Source organism: Calliphora vicina, chromosome 4, assembly GCF_958450345.1.
Source record: "Calliphora vicina chromosome 4, idCalVici1.1, whole genome shotgun sequence".
NCBI classification, from domain to species: domain Eukaryota; kingdom Metazoa; phylum Arthropoda; class Insecta; order Diptera; family Calliphoridae; genus Calliphora; species Calliphora vicina.
This window is the reverse complement of record NC_088783.1, coordinates 4,768,615-4,788,346: the sequence shown is the minus strand read 5'-3', so window position 1 is coordinate 4,788,346 and position 19,732 is coordinate 4,768,615. Positions and strand designations below refer to the sequence as shown.

Below are 19,732 nucleotides of genomic sequence, written 5' to 3'. Positions count from 1 at the left end.
ATACACATAGAGCGGAAACTAGAAAAAAAAAACTGAAACAATAAAATTACTCAAATTACACAAACGAGTGTTATTTTTGTTTTCACATAGTATTTTTTTACTAATACATTCTCTCCACTTAGATTTTTGACAACTGAGTTAGGTCTTTGACAGTAGAGTTTCCAATCTATGTCTATTTATGTATGACCTAGCCTAGCCTAGTCTCAAATTTCTACTTAAATTTTTGTTTGTTTACATTTTTCTCCTATTTTATTTCATTTACTAAATTTGTATACGAACACAGAGCTTTTATTATTGTAATACAAGTGTCACATTTCCAGAAATTTATTTTCCTATTGAAACTCATTCAATTACTAACATGTCTTGAACCTCATTAAAAATTAATTTATTAAGCAAAAATGAGCTCACATTTAAAATGTGTCGCTTGATTAGAAACTTAATTATAAAATTAAATATGATACGGGGTGCAGAATTTCATAGAATAGTTTTTTTTTTTTTTATTGTTAAAAATTCAAATAAAAATTACCAAAAATGTGTTTTGCCAAATCAAAAAGCAAATAGCATAGCGTAATTTTTATAGTTGTAGTAAAATATTGCTTCTCTACAACATCGTAAAAATTTGGATTTTTGACTACAAAACATTTCCAGGGCTAACAAAATATTTCAGAATCAAAAAAAAAATTTTAATTTTGTAAAGATAAAACCAGGAACCACAGTCGAACGTAAACTTGCCACCTTTTGAAATTTCCAAAACGGGACATCATGAAAAGATCACACAGTGGGGCAGAATCAAATTGTTTTCGAATAAATATAGCGTTTTGCTTGAAAACGCTTCTCAGTTTGTGTTTCTTTAAAAAAAAAACACATTTTTTATCCGAATGAGCTGATATTTAAAATATAAATAGTCCTAGAGTCCTACAAAAAACATTCATACACATGTAGGTTATCACTTTTAGGTCGAGTTATTTAGGTTTATTTTTTTTAATTTTGCTCCATCATTTCAGTTATATAAAAAGTTACACGCATCCAAAGTTGGAACATGTAAAAATGGCTGTATTTTTTACACTTATTCTAAAACACATTTTGCATGGAATATGTAACAAACATTAAACTTTTTCAAAAGGGAGCAAGATTTGTGGAGCTCCTGATGAATAAATATTCTTTTTTATTATGCAACAAAATTTGATTTGCTCGTCTTTCTGTACTTCCGAATCTTGATCACAGGCAACAAATTTCTCAATTAATTTGGAAACATTTTCTTCTCCTTTACTATACGATTTTAAATTCTCGATTTTTTTTATATTTTTTGTGGTAGTTGATGAAAAAGTTATGTTTTTTTAACGGGACAAATGGCGTCCCGTTCAGAGTATCGCCGGGACACGGGACATTCGACTCTAAAACTGGTCTGTCCCGACGAAAACTGGACGGTTGGCTAGTCTAGTCGAACGACGCGATTAATCCTATCTTGAACATTTTTATTTTTTCACAAAAATGTTTTTTTTTTTTATTAATATGTACTTTTTATTTACTCCTCGTGGTAGCCAGTTTCTCTATCGAATTCTGTCATTCGCCATATTCTTAACTTGTTGCTATGGTATATTATTTTCGGCTAATTCATATCAGACTGTGCCAAGTATTACGGGGTCTGCCTCGCCTTTTGTTGCCTTGGCTGTTCCAACCTAATACGATCTTACCGATATCGCTATTATCTTTCCATAGGGTGTGACGTACAATGTATGACGGGGTCTGCCGCACCTGTTGTCTTGGGTGTTCCACCCTAATCGATATCGATTATTATCTTTCCATAAGGTGTGGCCTATATTCATATATAAGCCCACATCGGTGGTATAAATTTAAAATAAAAATTATGTTTTTACTCTACTGAAAACTTGAGTTTTGTAAGATAGACGGTTTTTGATTTTATTTTTATTTTATGTATGAGTATTCCGCTAAATGAGCAACATTGTTGGACATAAATATACATATTGTTCTGCTTCTGTAATTTTACACTTTTTGGTTTTTCTTTGCCTTCAAAAACATTGGACTTTTGGTTAATTTTGTTTATTCTTATGTCTAATTTTGTATATTAAATAACAATACATAGTTCGTTTATGTTTAAAAATTTAATTTAATTATAGCGTAACTAATATTTAATTCATTCGACTATATTTTATTTTTGTTTTGAACTTGTTTGAGATGCAGTCATTCGTATAATCGCAGTCTTTAGTATAAGACGTATACTTTAGTATATGACGTCTTCTTTAGTATATGACGTATGGTACGGTAATCAGGCTACCGTCCAAAACCATCGTCTCCTACAGCTCACTTGGGTACAATAATCGTTCCCTTTGTGATTCCTGAAGTATATGACGTAGTCTTTAATATAAGACGTAGTCTTTAATATATGACGTAGTCTTTAATATATGACGTAGTCTATAATATATGACGTAGTATTTAGTATAAGAAATTATCTTTAGTATAAGACGTAATCTTTAATAAATGATATAATAATCTTTTTACCACAATAAGGTAATTTTCTCAATCTCTGTTTGTATAGTGACGATATACAGACAGTTCTCATACAAAAAGTATAATAATTGCAAGTATATCGTTACGAAAGAACAATAACCTGAGATTGAGAAAATTGGGGCTAAGTATTATACAATTTAAATAAAACTGTCATAATTACTGATTTTATGTGTCATGTTCTTTATAATTACTTGAAACAGTTGGCTTGTATCATTAATATTAATTCAAAAATGAGCCCTTTTTTATTTAACAAATACATACATCGTATTTTAAAACAATAATTTATAACTAATGAAACAAATCTTTGCGAAAATCTACAAAATGATTACATAAAGTTAGAAATACAAATCAGAAAAGTTTAATTATTTCCAATTGTTTGAATGAAATTGAAAAATTAATTTCAGTTTTTGTATATTTTAATTTATTTGATAAATTTATTAATTTATTTATTTGCTTTTTTAATAACATCTAGATTTATTGTCTTAATTCTAACACATTCATTAAATAGCTATTTTCTTTGAATAATTAAAATAAATTTCTTTGCTAATATTAAGAATTCCCTTTCAAATCAATCAATTTCATTTAAAATTCACCCATGAATAAAGACTCTGCTTGAGAAATACGCATTTAATTATTTATTGATGGCATTGTTAACAAATGTTTGTTGCCATTGTTGCACCAATGACGCCGGTTATTCAAACACAAAACTACAAGTGTACAAGTGTATTTGTTCCTATTAACTGAGCAACACGATCCAAATGAAGGCTCACCTTTTTTCCACATCATACACAAGCTAAAAAGTAAATAATAATAAAAAAAAAAATAAGAATAATTTGCAACTGTAAATGTGAAAATGTTCAATTTAATTTGTTGTTCATTTTACTTAAGTGAATGTGTTCTAAAATAGTATTCATCAATTGATGAATGGTTTTTAGTGGAAATAAGGTTTATTGTGGTTATGGTGGTTCTCTAGAAAACACCAATTCCAATTTAATTTTAAAAATTTGGTTATACATACAAGTTTATTTACAAAATCATATCTTATCGTCACACAAACAGCAATGATAAGAAGAATCTTCACATTAGTCTACACTGATTCAAATTTAATGGGATGTTAACATGACTCAAGTAAACCATTATTTGTGTTTTTGTTAAGAAACAAGTTTTTTACAAATCAAAACAAATAAAAATTGTCAAATATGTTTAATTTGTAAAATTAAAATATGTAGGTATGTAATAATTAAAAATACATTATCATTAAAAGACAATCAATTTAAATTGATTATAATAACTGTTTTAAATTATAGTCTATCTGGGAACAGTAAATAAACGAGCAACAATAATATGCTGATACACTCTTTTTAGATCCTTTAATTTCACTACTTTTTTAAACAATGTAGTTGAAAATGGTGTATTCAGTTTTTATGCTCACCTTCAAAAATGAAGGGAGTATATTGATTTTGTTATTCCATTTGTACCACATCAAAATATTGGTTGTAGAACCAAAAAGTGTATATATTCTGGGTCCTCATAAGATTCTTATACGATCTAGCTATGTCTGTCTATTAAAAACAGGATATTGCCCAAACGAAAGAAGCAGAAATTGGTTCTAAGTTCTCTGAAATTATACTGTAAAGTATGGTGAAACTCGGGCAACATGTGTCCCTAGTCCCCATACAAGGTCCCCCTCAGATAATGATTTGAACATTCATAATTTTCTTATAATAATTAATATCGTGATGAAATTGGACAAAAACTATTTTTTTTATGAACCTAAATCTTTTTATCAACTTTTGTCCGCATCGGTCCATAATTGACCCTACCACCCACGTAACACATATAAGAGTCAAAATATTTTATTGTCAACACACTGATGGCGGGTATACAAAATTCCAGACAGCCGAATACAACACTCTTACTTATCACCAGGGAAACCAAAATATGCAAATGCATGTTTTTTCTGGTGATTCTAATGAGCACATGGATAAGATATTTACACGTTTCAGAACTATTTAAGAATTTTGGCATCGATTTGTTAGTGCATATTTTTGCATATTTTACCCTTAAATACATATTTTTGCATATATTTGTTTTAAGAGCATATTTATGTCATATTTTGCGTTTTTAGAGCATATTTTACTGTTTAATAGCATATTTTGAGTTTATCAAAAACAAATTTTGTCTTACTTATTTTTCACTGTTGTGTTACAGGTTTTTACTTCCTTTGTTTAAAATTCAAAATTGAAAAATAGATGGCTTTTCACCAAAAAAAAAAATTTAAAAAACAGAATTTTTTTTTAAATTTAAAATAACAATTCGAAAAATTTTTTTATCCAAAAAATAAAAAAACTGAAAAAAAATTTTTGTTCACCTAAAAATATTTAAATTTTTTATTTTGAAGTATTAATTATATAAAGGGTATATAAGATTCGGCACAGCCGAATATAGCTCTCTTACTTGTTTTAATATAAAATAAGCACTATTTTAATAATAGCTCCATCTAAATATCAAATTTTAGTTCTAATTCAAACTTAACCGTTCTAAGTGTTAAAGAAATATTGTCTTTTAAATTTGCTCCTGTAACATTAGTTGATGTCGAACGAACATTTTCTATGTTTAAAAATGTTTTCAGATCCAATAGACAACGATTTTTATTTGAAAATTTAAGTAAATTTTTTTTGGTTAAAAATTATGTAAAAGTTTGTTTTTTAAGAGCATATTTTTTAAATTTTAAGAGCATATTTTAAAGTTTTTACTGCATATTTAAAGCGCCTAAAACGCTTTTTTTAGAGCATATTTCCGGTTTCCCTGCTTATCACTTTTATTAATAATAAAAAAGAGAGTGAGTTAATATTGACAATAAAAATAAGAAACGTAGTAGAGAAGCACGAATAATCATTCAAAATATATAAAAGGTATAAATTACAATTATAAATATGAAAGGACAAACACTTGAGTAACTAAAGGCGTTTTTTATTTATTAAGATGATGACTAAAACTAAAAAAAAAATAAAATAAAATATAAAAGCGATGCACGCAACAATCGCATTGAATTAAAAACTCGTTATAATTACAAGTAGTTTGTTTATTTGTTTGTTTATTAGATAGACAAAAGATGTTTGTTTTATTTTGTTTTTGTTTTATATTTGTTTATAAGTTTAGTTTTAATACAGCCTTTATGGCGTTAACAATAATTAAATAATTTATTTCCAATTTTTTTATTACAGATATTTAAGCCCTTTGTGTTTGAGTGCTTTGGGTGCTTTGAAAAAGCGTTTTTGCTGAAACAAGAATTCTTCTTTAATTTTTCAACGAGTTTAATAAAATTCGCCACCACGTCGCAGTTTACTTGGCTATTTAAATCACAACACGTTTGTGTTTATAAAGTTAAGAAAAAATCCTACAATTCAGTTAATATCACTTAATCTTTGCCTTGCGTTACAACAACAACCACCTTGTTGAATTTCATTCATCCGTATAACAATTTTAAAACAACTCCTTAAACCGTTAATAAGGCTTACGCTTACGTCACTAACGCCGCAGTAACGTTAACATGCCAGTTCAGTCACCTATTGAAATTAGCAATCGTGTTATCGAACATATCGATGACATCGATCCCTTGGAGTATCATGGCCATTGGGAGCCGGTGGGTGTGGCGCGTGTCGTCAACACTGGCACCTCGGCCATGGTAACGTTTAGTAAACGCAAGGAGCAGCCTTACATACTACACGGTTGTTTGGGCGACCAGAAATATGTTTTCGAACAGCTGCATTTCCATTGGGCCGATACCGATGAATCGGGCTGTGAACATACTCTCGAGGGTATCAAATATTCAATGGAGGCACATGCTGTACACTACAATGCCAAGTATAAAGATTTCTCAGAAGCTAAAAATAAACCCGATGGCTTGGCTGTTGCCGCATTCTTCATACAGGCTTGTGGAGAAAAGGATTGTCCGGAATTCAAGAAAATTACAGAAGGTATTCGTATTGTACAAAAAATACATACTACTGCTTCGGTTGATTCAGGTATAGGTTTGTGAAATCCTACTGTAAGCTTTTTATTAAATTTTACGAATTTGTTTTATTTTCCCGCAAATATAGATTGTCTGTCGTGGATGGGTTTGCAGGAATTGAGCAAACATTATTATACATATAAAGGATCTCTAACAACTGCACCATATTTTGAGAGTGTTACATGGATTATATATCGGACACCAATATACGTTTCAAAAGGACAGGTGAGCAATTATTTTTTGTTGTATATAAAGATATTCTAATAGTGATATGGATAAGGTCTTTATTGATAGACTAGTCAATTTAATGACGTTAATACTTAAAAATGCTTTTGTTTTGAAACATTTGTACAATATAAATTTATTTAAAGTATTGGCCGTTGTTAGCTATTACCTTTTCCCATCTTTCTGGAAACATATGGATTCCAAGACAAAAGAACTGCTCATATTTTAATATAATAAAAAAGGCAATTTCGGATACTCTGTTCTGAAGCGTGCGTGCCCCAGAGAGAGCGTTCTGCAACGATCGTATCAAATAGTAGTCGGAGTTGGAAACTTCCCAACCATTTTTTTCTAAATAGTTTTTAACAGATATTGCAACATTTGGCCGAGCGTTGTCATGATGGAATTTTAGGGTTTTATGTCTGACCGCATATTCTAGACTTTTTCGGCCATTGCTCGCTTCAAACGAATCAGTTGCGTTCGGTACAGGTTCCCTGCGATGGTCTGGCCAGATTTCAGCAGTTCATAATAGATATGACTCTTGGTTCCACCAAATACAGAGCATTACCTTAGCGCCATGGATATTTATCTTAGGTGTCAATTCGGCTGGTTGGCTGGGCTTCACATACGATCTCATATGCATCGGGTTATCGTAATAGAACCATTTTTCATCGCAAGTAATGATTCGGTGCAAAAATTATTTTCTTTTATAGTGTTTAAGCAGCATTTCGGACATGCAAACTCAACTTTCAAGCTCTCAACTTCAATTCGTATTGTACCCTGCTTTTGGATGAATAATTCTGCTCAAAAACGTTTTGAAATTTAGCTCTCAATAATTTTGCAAGCTCTTGTTGAGATTTAAAAAAATCTTCATAGAGTAATGCCTCAAATTCTTGGTATTCAAACTTTTTTGGAAGTAAAGCAAAATTTCCCGCATATGATCAAAATCACATATAAGTTATTGAAGACAAAAACTCCGTTTAAAAGATACGCAATCTGTTGTGAATTCTGATTTTTTAAATTAAACACCCAATATTTTATGACATAAAGTTTTGGAAGATTCTACATAAGTTATAATTATAGTTTCAAGAATTAGCTTTGGAAGCTCAAATCAAACACGGCTGAGATAAGATGACAAAAATGTCTCTTGTTACAAACATAGATTCCAAATACAGTCCTTACTAGTTTTATACAAAAACTATTCTATAGGAATATTTTGTACTCTTATTCACATCCAAACTGATATTTATAATAATTTGGCTAATTACATATTAATTTTATTTATTTGTTTATACAATTTCAGGTTCAAGTTTTTCGTAATCTCCAATCATGTCCCAAAGATGAGACAAAGAAAATTGTAAACAATTATCGTGAAATTCAAAAACCGAATAAAAATCCTGAAATTATCTTCGCTCGTAATGCTAAACCCAAATCGAAATTATGATCTAATCATATTGAATATTACTACTTTAACAACAACAATTTCAACAAGCTAATCATCATTCTTTAATCATATCTTTAATAGTTTCTAAACAAAACAACAAAAAAAAAAAACAAAACTTTCTAAATCTTTAATACTTCTTTTTTAACTAAACTAAAATCGTAAATTAGAATTAGAAATGAATTAATTAATCGTTACCAAGTAGAATTCAAAAATAGAATTTAATTATAAATACATACATATATAATTATTATGATTATGATTACGATTACTTTTAATTCACAATTATTGGTTGTTCTAAGCAATATACTTTATTTTTAAATATTAATCTATATCTATAATTTAATTAAGTTAGTTTTTCGTTTGTTATGTTTTCTTTATACAATATTTTATTTTATCAATGTGTTTTTTCTTCTATTTTTTTTCTCAACTGTGGTTCTTTGTTTTAACAGGTGAAAAAAAAGAGAAAATTATTATTTTTTTTGGATAAACATCAAAGAAATGTTTTAAAAACAAGTGCACTTTACTTAAGAAAAGAATAATAATATGTACTACTAACTAATAATTTTAAATGTATTTCATAGAAATATTACAAAGTTTTTTTTTCGTCTGGCATGTATTTATAATCATTTATTTATTAAATAATATAAACGATTTTTTTTATAAATAAAATATCATTACTGGAAAAAAAAATTCAACAAAATTTAAATATATACGTTGTTTTATTTGTTACAAAAGAGGTAAAATAAAAATTTAATTTAAAATGAATCGACTGAACTAAATTAAAAATGGACGAAAGTTTATTTATCAAAATTTAGTAGCCTGGACTCTTGGCCATAATCGGTTACAAATTAATACTTACTAGAGTCTGGCTAAACGCCTAAAAACTAAACCCAATATTCAGCCAAATCCAAACAATTTCCGAAATACATACTTAAATTCTCTAAATTTTAGAATAAAAAAGCGTTTACAAAGTTTTGAAAATTTTTTAAAATTTACATTTTTAAGTCCATAACATTTTTGATGGAGGTAGCCAAGACATCTATATATATAAAAATGAAATGGTCCATGTATGTAATATCATCACGTGAGAACGGCTGTTTTATTCGATTCGAAATTTCCAGGAGATGATTTGTAAAGAAAAAAATTCAAAAATTCCGGGGAAAACTCGGAAATTTTTTTTTGAGTCCAGTCTACTGTAATAAAAAAGCTCCCTAAAGTATGCAGTATAAATAAGAATAGGCAGGTGTATGTGGGTTGGAGAAACTTGAAGAACTAATGGTGTTTTCTTTTCTGGAACAAAATGTTGCCTATATATTGTGTACCATTTATTAAATGCTACCCATACCCTCATAATGTGTTGGATTTTTAACGATCACAATAGAACACAATCATTACCATTTATGCAATTTTCTTTTATGTAGCTTCTAAATATTAAAAAACTACTTTTTGCTTACATAAAAAGTGGTGCATTTCTAACCCTTTGATAAAATTGAGGGTGGCATATATTCAGGGTTTTAGGGTAACATTATTAGAAAAGAACACGACCAAACTACATTTTTTTCAGAAAAGAACACAAAGAAGGGTAAAAGGCAGAATAAATGCATCATTTATGCCATAAAAGAAAACACCATAACATTAGTAAATGCTACCGGGCGGGTCAACTAGTATATTAATAAAATTATGAGATAAAATCAGTTTTCGAATTCGGATGACTTATCGAGTTAATGCATAAATTTTCTTATAAACTTTTTGGACTCTGATTTATTGAAATTCTGTATAATTAAGGAATTTATAATATGATTGATACATTCCGTTTTACATGTAAAAATTGGGTAATTGATGTAAGCATTGTTAATGGATTTTTGTTATTATCATATGATTTTCTGCATTCTTAGTCATTGTCATGTTAATTTAATTCCATTCCGTTGTGGATTTTATGAGCCTGTCTTGACTGTGTTATGTTTGTGAATTCATGAAGTGTTGTTTAGTAAGCTGTCGTGGTGTTTGGAGTTACATTTAGTGTTTGATTTACGTATTGCACTAGTGCAATTTGCAATAACCGCCAAAAAGACGTAAGCGCCATGATTATCAATTTTCGTTTTTTGATAAATATCGATAGTTCTCGATCATTCGCATCATCTCATAAAATACCATCGCTGTATAAATGTACCGTTACGATTTTACAGCAAAAACAATTTAGACGTAAGTACAATTTATTGTTTTTTTCTACATATTTTGTGAACAAGAAGTTGCGCTTACGTCTTCATTAGTTTTAACAAATTAATTAATATTAGTCTTTTAAGGTTAAAAACGTTAATTTGAATTTGTGTAAATGAATATAATTTGAACAATATAAAAAAAAATTAAACATTAAGTTTTTAATAAAATTGGAAAGGTGTAACTGCCAGAGAAAAAGACGTAAGCGACATAAATACCCGTTATCTTGGAAATATATGAAATAAAATAAATGCAATATATAGTTTAGAAGTAACTGTGCATACATACTCAATTTCAAGATAATATTTATACTTCAACCAAGGATATTTAAAAAAACCTTCCCCTGTAAAATTTGGTTTTTGTCGCTTACGTATTTTTTGCTGTTATGACTCGATATGTTTGAAGTTTAATTTGCGGGTAGTGTGTAGACATTGATTTGTGGACTGTGATAAGTACCTTTCCCGTGAATTTATCATTCTCTCATGAACTTATTCGAACTTGTTTTGATTATTGTTTGAATCACTTATGATATTAGGATTTGAGTATTGGAATTGATTATTAGATATTCACCCTTTTGATGACATTGTTTGTCATATAGGTTGGCCCCTCTACTGTTTATATATCTAAAGGTGGTATCAACTAATAGACATTCAGTGACTAATATTTATATATACATATATTTGGCCCTTATAGTTTCTAGGTTATACTGAGTACCTTGCTTTCTCTTTTATTTGGTTGATTATTTTTGTTAGACATATACTTATCAAATTTCTTTTTTCCTAGTGGAAACTAGATTTTCTTATCAAGTTGCTAATTAACTGACATCATGTTTTATAATGTAATATGTTGGAGTTTAAGTTTTGACTTTGTTCAATTTTATTTATAATATTTATTTAATTTATTTTAAATTTTTTAATGTAAACTATTTTTTAAGTAGAAATTTATAACCGGTTATGGCCAATAGGCTAGGTTGTTGAAAATAAATAATAAATAAAAAAAGAAAAAAAAAACAATTTTTAAAGCTTTCTAAGAAACATTATTTTTAAATTTAACAGCTCTTTTTCATGACTCCTTTAATTTCATCTCTGTTCAAAACCACTTCCTACGTGAAACAACTCTGTTAGTGTTAAATACAACATTGTATTTTTAGTTCATCTACGCGCGTTTTCCGGTATTTTTCTTGCTCTAGTAAAATTTTAGAAAATAGTGAAAATTTCGTATATTTATTATAATTTGTGTAGTAAAACATAAAGAAAAATATTCGTAAAGGTGTATTTTATACCGAGAATATGAAGTTTTTTTATATATTGAACAAAATTACCGAAAAAAGGTGTTAAAAGTTGCCACAAAAATATTGTAGAAAAAATACAAGCCTTGGAAGAAGAAAAGAAATTATTACACTTGTTTATGTAAAAGCTTTGTTAACATAAATCTGTAAAGACCTGATTTTAACATAAAGAACAACAGTGTTAGTGTTTAGAGTTCTGTTTAAAATAGATAAACATTCTGTATATGAAATAGAAACTTAATGTTATTCCTGTTCATAGTTGGGGGTAGTGCACTAATTTTGCAGTTTGCACTAATACTTAGTGATAGTGCAATCATTTTGTTCATATTTAGTGCTGAGTTGAAAATTAGCAGCCCCACTAAACATTAGTGATAGTGAGTTAAAAAATTTTGCACTCAAAATTAAATTAGTTGATTTAAAAAAATGCAATCATCAGTATATTGCAACTTTTTATTCTGCACTAATTTGAGTGCAACTTCAAATTGTGCACAAAATTTTTAAATTCAAAATGGTTTAAGTTTATTTCTGTACACTAATTTAAAACTTAAGACTAATATTTCATTAAAAATAACAAAAAATATTTAAAATTTTTATTTTTCGAATTTGGATTCATAGTTGGGGGTAGTGCACTAAATGTTGATTGAAATCAGCATTGCACTATCACTCACTAAAATTGCAAAAAATTTAGTTTGCACTATTTTTTATCAGCTTTAGTGATAATGCTTATTTCATAACTAGCACTAAAAAAAATTGTGATAGTGATCATTTTTTAACTATCACTAAACGAAGATTTAGTGCAGAAATCTGCACTACAATTAATTAGTGCAAAATTTTAACCTGCAATCAAAAAAAGCTGCATTAAACATACAATCACTAAATTTTCCAAAAAGGAGTACTCATGAAATTGTTGAATCCAAATTCGAAAATTAGAAATTTTAAATATTTTTTGTTATTTTTAATGAAGTATTATTAGTCTTAAGTTTTAAATTAGTGCACAGAAATAAACTTAAACCATTTTGAACTTAAAAATTTAGTGCACAATTTGAAGTTGCACTCAAATTAGTGCAGAATAAAAAGTTGCAATATACTGATGATTGCATTTTTTTAAATCAACTAATTTAATTTTGAGTGCCAAATTTTTTAACTCACTATCACTATGTTTAGTGAGGCTGTTAATTTTCAACTCAGCACTAAATATGAACAAAATGATTGCACTAATTTTGTACTATCACTAAGTATTAGTGCAAACTGCAAAATTAGTCCACTACCCCCATCTATGTTCCTGTTATACTTTCTAATATTATGTTTATAAAAGTTTACCTCCAAAGCTTTCTAATAAGAACGTTGTAAAGTCCATAACTTCAACTTTTTCATTTCTACTACTATTATTTACAACTTATTGTATTTTTAGTTCTTTATTGCGCGTTTTCCGGTCTATTTATTATTATGAGCTGACTCTGTCTAGTGGAAATTAAAGAAAATTATTAAAATTATTAACAATCTTACAATTTCTTATTAGAAAATATTTTTCAATTTATGTCCTAATTTCTTAACAAAATTTACTATTCCAAGATACATACCTATTTGTAATTCTCATTGATATTTTTAAATAATAGGGTATGTTCATATTTCAATGCACGTTTAAATAAAAAAATATGTATAAATTTCCAAATCATTCGTGTTAATAATTTAAGGTAAGTTTTTAATATTATGATATATTTTATAACTTGTTATATTAAATAAAATGTTCATAAATTACAACACTGCAAGTTCATTCCATAATATTTTTCTCTTAAAAATTTTAAATTTTTCCCCAAATAACTTTTGCGGGTTAAAATAACCAACATTTTAAGTAAATATTTCTTCAAGTGTAAATAACACAACTCTGTATTTAAAACTTCCTGTTCCTTTTTGACTATCGCATTAAGCAAACCTCAACATACCTGAACAATATTTTCGAATAAACATATTTTTTTAAACGATTTTCTGCAATTAACAAATATCAATGAATTTTCATGTAAATCATAAAATAGATTTTGATCGAGCAACAATGTTGGATATTTCGGAAGCCTCCAATAGGAATGAATTTACAATGAGTTCATCGGTAACCGAAACCCATCCAATTTCGATGGAACACAACAGACGTTTGGTGAACGAAATGATTGACTACATATTCGATGAACGCAGGGGAACCTGTGAAGTATCTTCCTCACAATGCTCCAGTTTGAAATTACAACCTTCGGAATATAGTTATGATAAACGTCTTAAGTATTGGAAGGATGTATTGAAGGAACGTGAGAAATTGTCTCTAAAAATTAATGAACAAACTGAAAAGAACCAATCGGATATTTTATATAATCGTTTGGCTACAGTAGATGAGAGAGATAAGCATACCATTAAACGTTTAATGGATTATGCACAGAGATTGAATCCTTCGAGTTTAAGTGCCAGGCAGCCTTCAATATTACCGGAAAAATGTAATGGAATTATGCCAGAACTGCAAGAAACTTTACCACAAACAGAAAGGCAAGAAAAGGCTACAATTGAAATTAGTGGTTTGCCCAAGGTTGCCCAACAGGAATTGTTAGGAAAACCAAATCGCCAGGGTTGCAAGAAACCCTCTAGTTGGTTAAAATCGAAGCATTTGGAAAATCGCATAGAGGAAATACGCGATGATATAGAACGGGTTATAGAATATTATCCCGATATTGATAATCTTCAAATTGTGGGCGAGAGTTTATTAAGAACCCAACTAAACGAACACAATTCCGAAATACAAATAATATCCTCTAAGGAAATTTGCCAAATTTCCACAGATACAATTATTGAAAGTAATGAAAATGTATGTCAAGTGCCGAAAAATATTAAAAACAATTCGCAGGCCATTGATTATGGTTTTAAAATTAACGATCAAATCATTTCAATGGACAATAAACGTTGTAGCCGTAGTTTTCAAACATTTACACAGTTTTCATGTTTTCCATTTGAAACTGAACGTAAAAAGATTTTAACTATACAAAATATTGGGCGAAAAGTGTTGACTTTTGAATGGGCTCATCGTTCTTTTTACGATAAAAATTCTACTCTTTTGAAATGTTGGGACAATGAGTTTTTCTTTGATAATACGCCCTTTCGCTTGTGCAGCGGAGAAGTGCAAGAAATATGTGTTCTGTTTCAGCCAAGGCAAGTTAATATTGTCAAAACTAAATGGATTTTAAAAGTAAAACCCACCTTCTTTAGTCGCAAATTAGATGGTATTGTTATGCGTTTAAGTGGTCAGTGTGCTGCACCTCCAGAATACCAGCAAAAATTAAATGAGCTACAAAGAGATGTTATTGAAAAATCAAATAAGAAATTGATAAATAATTTAACCACTGGCTTAAGTATTCTGGCTGCAGATATGCCGCCCTGCGACTATGCTTGTCCTTATCAACGTTCCTTAAATGAAATGGAACTATTTGAGCAACTGAATTCTGGTTTTAAATGTGAGAGATATCATGATTTGGAACTATTAAAAGATCTTTATAGACGTGCTAAGAAACCCCGTGAAAAACTGTGGGACTTACAAGTGAATACATTGAAAAGTATAATTTTAAAAATACCCCAAGCGGAAACTCGTGCCTTAATGTTTCATGAACTTTCTGGTATATTAGAATCAATGAAGGGCAAGAGTATAGATTTAGAAATTAAAATTTTTAACAATCCCGAAAGAAATCGTACACGTTTGCTGTATGTACGAGGTATAATCTCCACGATCATAGAAGATTGGGTAGATTTAGTAAGTACAATAGAAAAATCATTTTACCAAACTAGTCTTCAAGTGTTAAATGATAAACGGGCAGACAAAGAATTCGAAAATGATGAAAGTAAAAATACTTTAAATATACTACAAGATGAGATCGAAAAACGTCAATATATTTTAGAAAAACGTGTACACAAACTCAAATCTTATCGTGATGCTTTATATATGCAAACCTATACATTATTGTGTGATTTTGCGGAAAATCTTGTCAATATTATTCAAAGCACTGATGCAATATAAATTAATGTTCTATGTTACATTATTTTTATTAGTAAAAGGTCTTGCATATTGTTGTTTTTGGCATATAAATAAAGAAATGAGGTATAAAAAATAAATTTAGTTTATAAATTTTGGTTTAGTTTACATCCCGACTTAGTAAAGGTATAATATTTTCCAAAAACCACGTTTTATTAAATTGCAAATGATCTCCTTCGGTCTCGAGAAACAATAGTTTTTGATTAGTGGTCATATGATTTAGACCAAGCTGTAAGAGAAGATTAGTATTAAATTTGAATTGAAATAATTGTTTTAGTAATATTACCTGTTCATAGACAGCACTTTGCTTTAGTGGCAAAATTTCTTTATCTTGTCCCGGTTTGTAGAATTCAAACCATTGAGATTCTTTGGGCTGTACAATTGTGTCATTCATAAATTTGACCAGCACAAATCTACAAAATAAACAACAAATTTAAATATTCTAAAAAATTATGATTTTTTTGTTCTCCACTTACTTATCCAATTTATTTAAATTATCCGCATACAAACCATTAACAAATACTTCATTATTAATGTCTGCCAAAAATGTACTATGTGATTTATATAATTCCTCATTTAGAGGATCATGCCAGTAAGTAGCCTGAACTAATTCCAATTGAGTCCATGTATCATAAGCGGCTTTATTTAAAATCTTTCTTATATATTCACAAGTTTTCGATTTCAGCGAAGGACATTTGGGTAAACCAAAAACCCCCTGATGCTGACCACCCATAGATATAAGAACTTTCATAGGTGGCAAGGGACAGCGTTGGGCTAAAGCGCGCCTTTATATAATTACATGCATTAATAAAGGTTATATTTTTATTACAAATTAAACTTACAAAAACTGTCCACCCTGACTGAAACCTATGGCATTATAACCCTTTTGTAGTCTTTCATCTTTGGCCAATTCTTGGCAGGCATATTCCACTTGCTTGTTGGGATGTATAAAAAACCCGCTTTCATAATCCATAACCACATTGCCTCCAATTTGCAAAGACTTGACATAGGTATTATTAAGTTCGGACTGCAAAAGCTTTTTAATTGAACCCAAACTAAAGGGAAAACAACAAGTGTCTCCTATAAAATTATGGTGAAATAATTAAATTAATTAAATAAAATGTATTCCTTTAAAAATATATTTCTTACCCATGCCATGCCACATTACAACAGGATATTTTTCGGCATTTACAAGTGTTATTATCAATACAAATGATATTAAACATTTTAATATCATTTTGGGAGCTTTTTAAACAAAGAACTATGTATTTAAAATTCGATTAAATTAAATTATAAGCAGCGCAACTAATTGTAGTTTCGTATTTATTGTTTGCCGAAGTGATTGTCAATTAGTAATCAAAACAAAACAAAAACCAGCTGACTGATAACAACATTTCCTTTATAAATAAACAAAAACACACAGTTGTTTATAAACGGATTGATTTAACATGATTTGTTGCTGTTAATTAACACAACATGGGTTTAAATAACAATTTACAGTGTACTCAAGTAAAATATATAAAGCAACCGTTACAATGATGGTTTACAGTGCTGAATTATATATTTTTCAATTTTAAATGGGAATAAAAGTATGTAGTTTTGAATAGAGGCTGGGTTAACCGTGCTTTTTTGATTATTAGATTTCTTAAAATAAAACGTTTGACCTCTGAAATTAATTACAAAGTAGTCAAAAATCGTTAACTAACAATATCGTTAAGAGTTATTCTGAATTCAATTTTACCGATTATATTCATTTTATTTGAAAGTACGATGGTCTGTCTACCTTTCTGTGTTTGTTAATTACGGATTAATTTTGATTTAAAATTAAAAAATTAAAGACTCTATATTTTTTAGATGAATTTTTGACTACTCGATTTTAAGATAGGAAGTAATTGCATTATCTTTATATTTAATATAAATCGATATTTCTAGATTATTTTATATTAACATGTTATAAGGATCAATTCAGATCATTTTGAATATATTCCTAAGTTTTTCCTACATTAAAATATTTATTATGATTATAACCGTATTCTAAGAAGGATATGCATGATCTATGGCATTAGCGTTTGTCCGTTAGCAAAATAATAACCTTTGAAATTTCCAAATGTTCTTATAACAGTACATATGTATGTAACTAACTCAATCCTTAATTGTGGTGATATGGGCATACACACTGGTTTTCTTTTAATTTTTAGAAATAAAATGTTCATTTACGCTCAAGAGAAGTATGAAGAAAATATGAAAATAGGTTGAGGTAGAATATAGGGAGTAGAGCTTGTGGATATTAGATTTGAATTTTCCTACATTGAAAGTGAGAGGAAAGACTTCTGCAGAACGAATTGGCTCAGTAATGTGTTGTAAAAAATGGGGTATCGTGAAAAAGGTGCCAAATTTCAGCAGAAAATGTGTTTCGATTGGGGAACTGGTGCTTGATTTCTATATACATATGTATATTAGAGTGACAGCCGATTTTTTTTTTTTTAGATTTCAAAGAGTGCCGGGTGGAATATTGTGACACTAGGCCTAAATGTTAAGTGCTGAAAATTTGAGCCAAATCGGGCAACGATTTCTGGACGCGCATCGAGGTCAAAGTTCAGATATATGCAAAATTTTACTGTTAATATGGAATAAATAGGTGAAACTCGTTAACTTTCTGCATTGTTTTCTAGAAATGTGTAGATTTATTTATATTAATGAATATTACATTAAAAAAAAATTTTGGAAATTAACCCTGTATCTCCTTTGGTTCAAAATGACCCAAAAACTGTATTATCGCTAAAATTAGAGAAAAATGCAAATTTTTCAGTTTTTGAAAAAATTTTGCTACTAAATAAATACTTTTGCAATTGAATGCAAAAGAATCGAAATATGTACGTAATTATCGTTTTAATGAGATATAAATGACAAAATTTGATTAAAAATTTTTAAAGTTATTACAAATTCGCCAGACCATTAACGTGTTTCAGGCCACTTGAACAAAAAATTTAGGAAAAAAATTAAGATATTTCGAGAAAAATTTAAATAAAAGCTCATTTTTACTTAAAATATGTCCATATTTACTTGTATATGAGTTTTTGTCTTCGTAGGGTACCGTTAACCTATTTGGAGGGATGGCCAAAAAAAATAATTTTTTTTAACGGCTGTTTCAAAACTCCATTTTCAAATTTTTAAAAATTTTGTTAAACAAATTTCAGATTTTTTCGATCATCACATTGGGGTTTATTGAGATCAAAATAGGGAATAAAAATATGAAAAAATTATGTCAATACCTCTTACAGTTTTTCCGTACCTGCGATTGAAATTTTGCGTTTTTCAAGAAAAACTAATTTTTTGTCCATATTTAGGCGAATGAGTCCAATTTCCTTACTGTTATGAATTTTAAGTAAAACCAATTCATAATATTATAGTCCTTGTAATTTTAAATATCTTCTAAAAGTTTTACTAAAATCGGAAAACGATAACCTTTGAATCGTGAAGGTCAAAGGTCAAATTTTTCAATATTTGGAATTTCTAATGAAAAGATAGCGAAATGTTACATATTTTTGGGCCGATTTTCATGAAACTTGAGGAAAATATATAATGGTGTCTAGCACCATTATATATTTTCTTTGACCTCGATGCGCGTCCAGAAATCGTTGCCCGATTTGGCTCAAATTTTCAGCACTTAACATTTAGGCCTAGTGTCACAATATTCCAGCCGGCACTCTTTAAAATTTTAACAAAAATTTTTTTCCATACAACTGATTGTCACTCTAGTGTATACATAATTATTTTATTCAAACTCTGTGCTACTTACATTTTCGGCTGATTTGGGTTCCATATTTATACATACGAAGTTAAAAATATCTATATTTTTTAAAATTTTGTTTTTCTCACACCAATTTTAAATGTGACTTGTTTTGACAGTTCTTGTGAGAAACTTTGTTACAGAAACACTTTTTCTCACATCCTTCCAAT

The 19,732-nt window shown here is 28.8% G+C and overlaps 3 protein-coding genes across 5 annotated transcripts in view; 2 read left to right on the top strand and 1 right to left on the bottom strand.

The window, feature by feature from the left end:
* CAH3 (Carbonic anhydrase 3) overlaps positions 1 to 8,421 on the top strand; it is a 33,088-nt gene extending 24,667 nt beyond the window's left edge. For 2 of the 3 annotated variants that reach the window (XM_065508196.1, XM_065508197.1), the window contains exons 2-4: positions 5,757 to 6,563; positions 6,633 to 6,769; positions 8,070 to 8,421. In XM_065508196.1, the coding sequence (XP_065364268.1) occupies positions 6,083 to 6,563; positions 6,633 to 6,769; positions 8,070 to 8,210 (759 nt within the window). In that variant the 5' untranslated portion in view covers positions 5,757 to 6,082 and the 3' untranslated portion in view covers positions 8,211 to 8,421. The remainder of the gene's footprint in view (positions 1 to 5,756; positions 6,564 to 6,632; positions 6,770 to 8,069) is intronic. The other variant, XM_065508198.1, reaches the window with a different exon arrangement.
* A 5,227-nt stretch (positions 8,422 to 13,648) lies between these two features.
* LOC135957628 (uncharacterized) lies at positions 13,649 to 15,772 on the top strand. The gene has a single exon (XM_065508413.1). The coding sequence runs from the start codon at positions 13,721 to 13,723 to the stop codon at positions 15,755 to 15,757; it is 2,037 nt and encodes a 678-aa protein (XP_065364485.1). The 5' UTR covers positions 13,649 to 13,720; the 3' UTR covers positions 15,758 to 15,772.
* On the bottom strand, positions 15,759 to 17,079 carry Ppt1 (Palmitoyl-protein thioesterase 1). Its single transcript, XM_065508414.1, has 5 exons — positions 16,922 to 17,079; positions 16,615 to 16,852; positions 16,249 to 16,557; positions 16,059 to 16,185; positions 15,759 to 16,001 (listed from the first exon to the last, which is right to left on the bottom strand). The coding sequence occupies exons 1-5, from the start codon at positions 17,007 to 17,009 to the stop codon at positions 15,873 to 15,875; spliced, it is 891 nt and encodes a 296-aa protein (XP_065364486.1). The 5' UTR covers positions 17,010 to 17,079; the 3' UTR covers positions 15,759 to 15,872.
* Between the last annotated feature and the right edge of the window lie 2,653 nt (positions 17,080 to 19,732).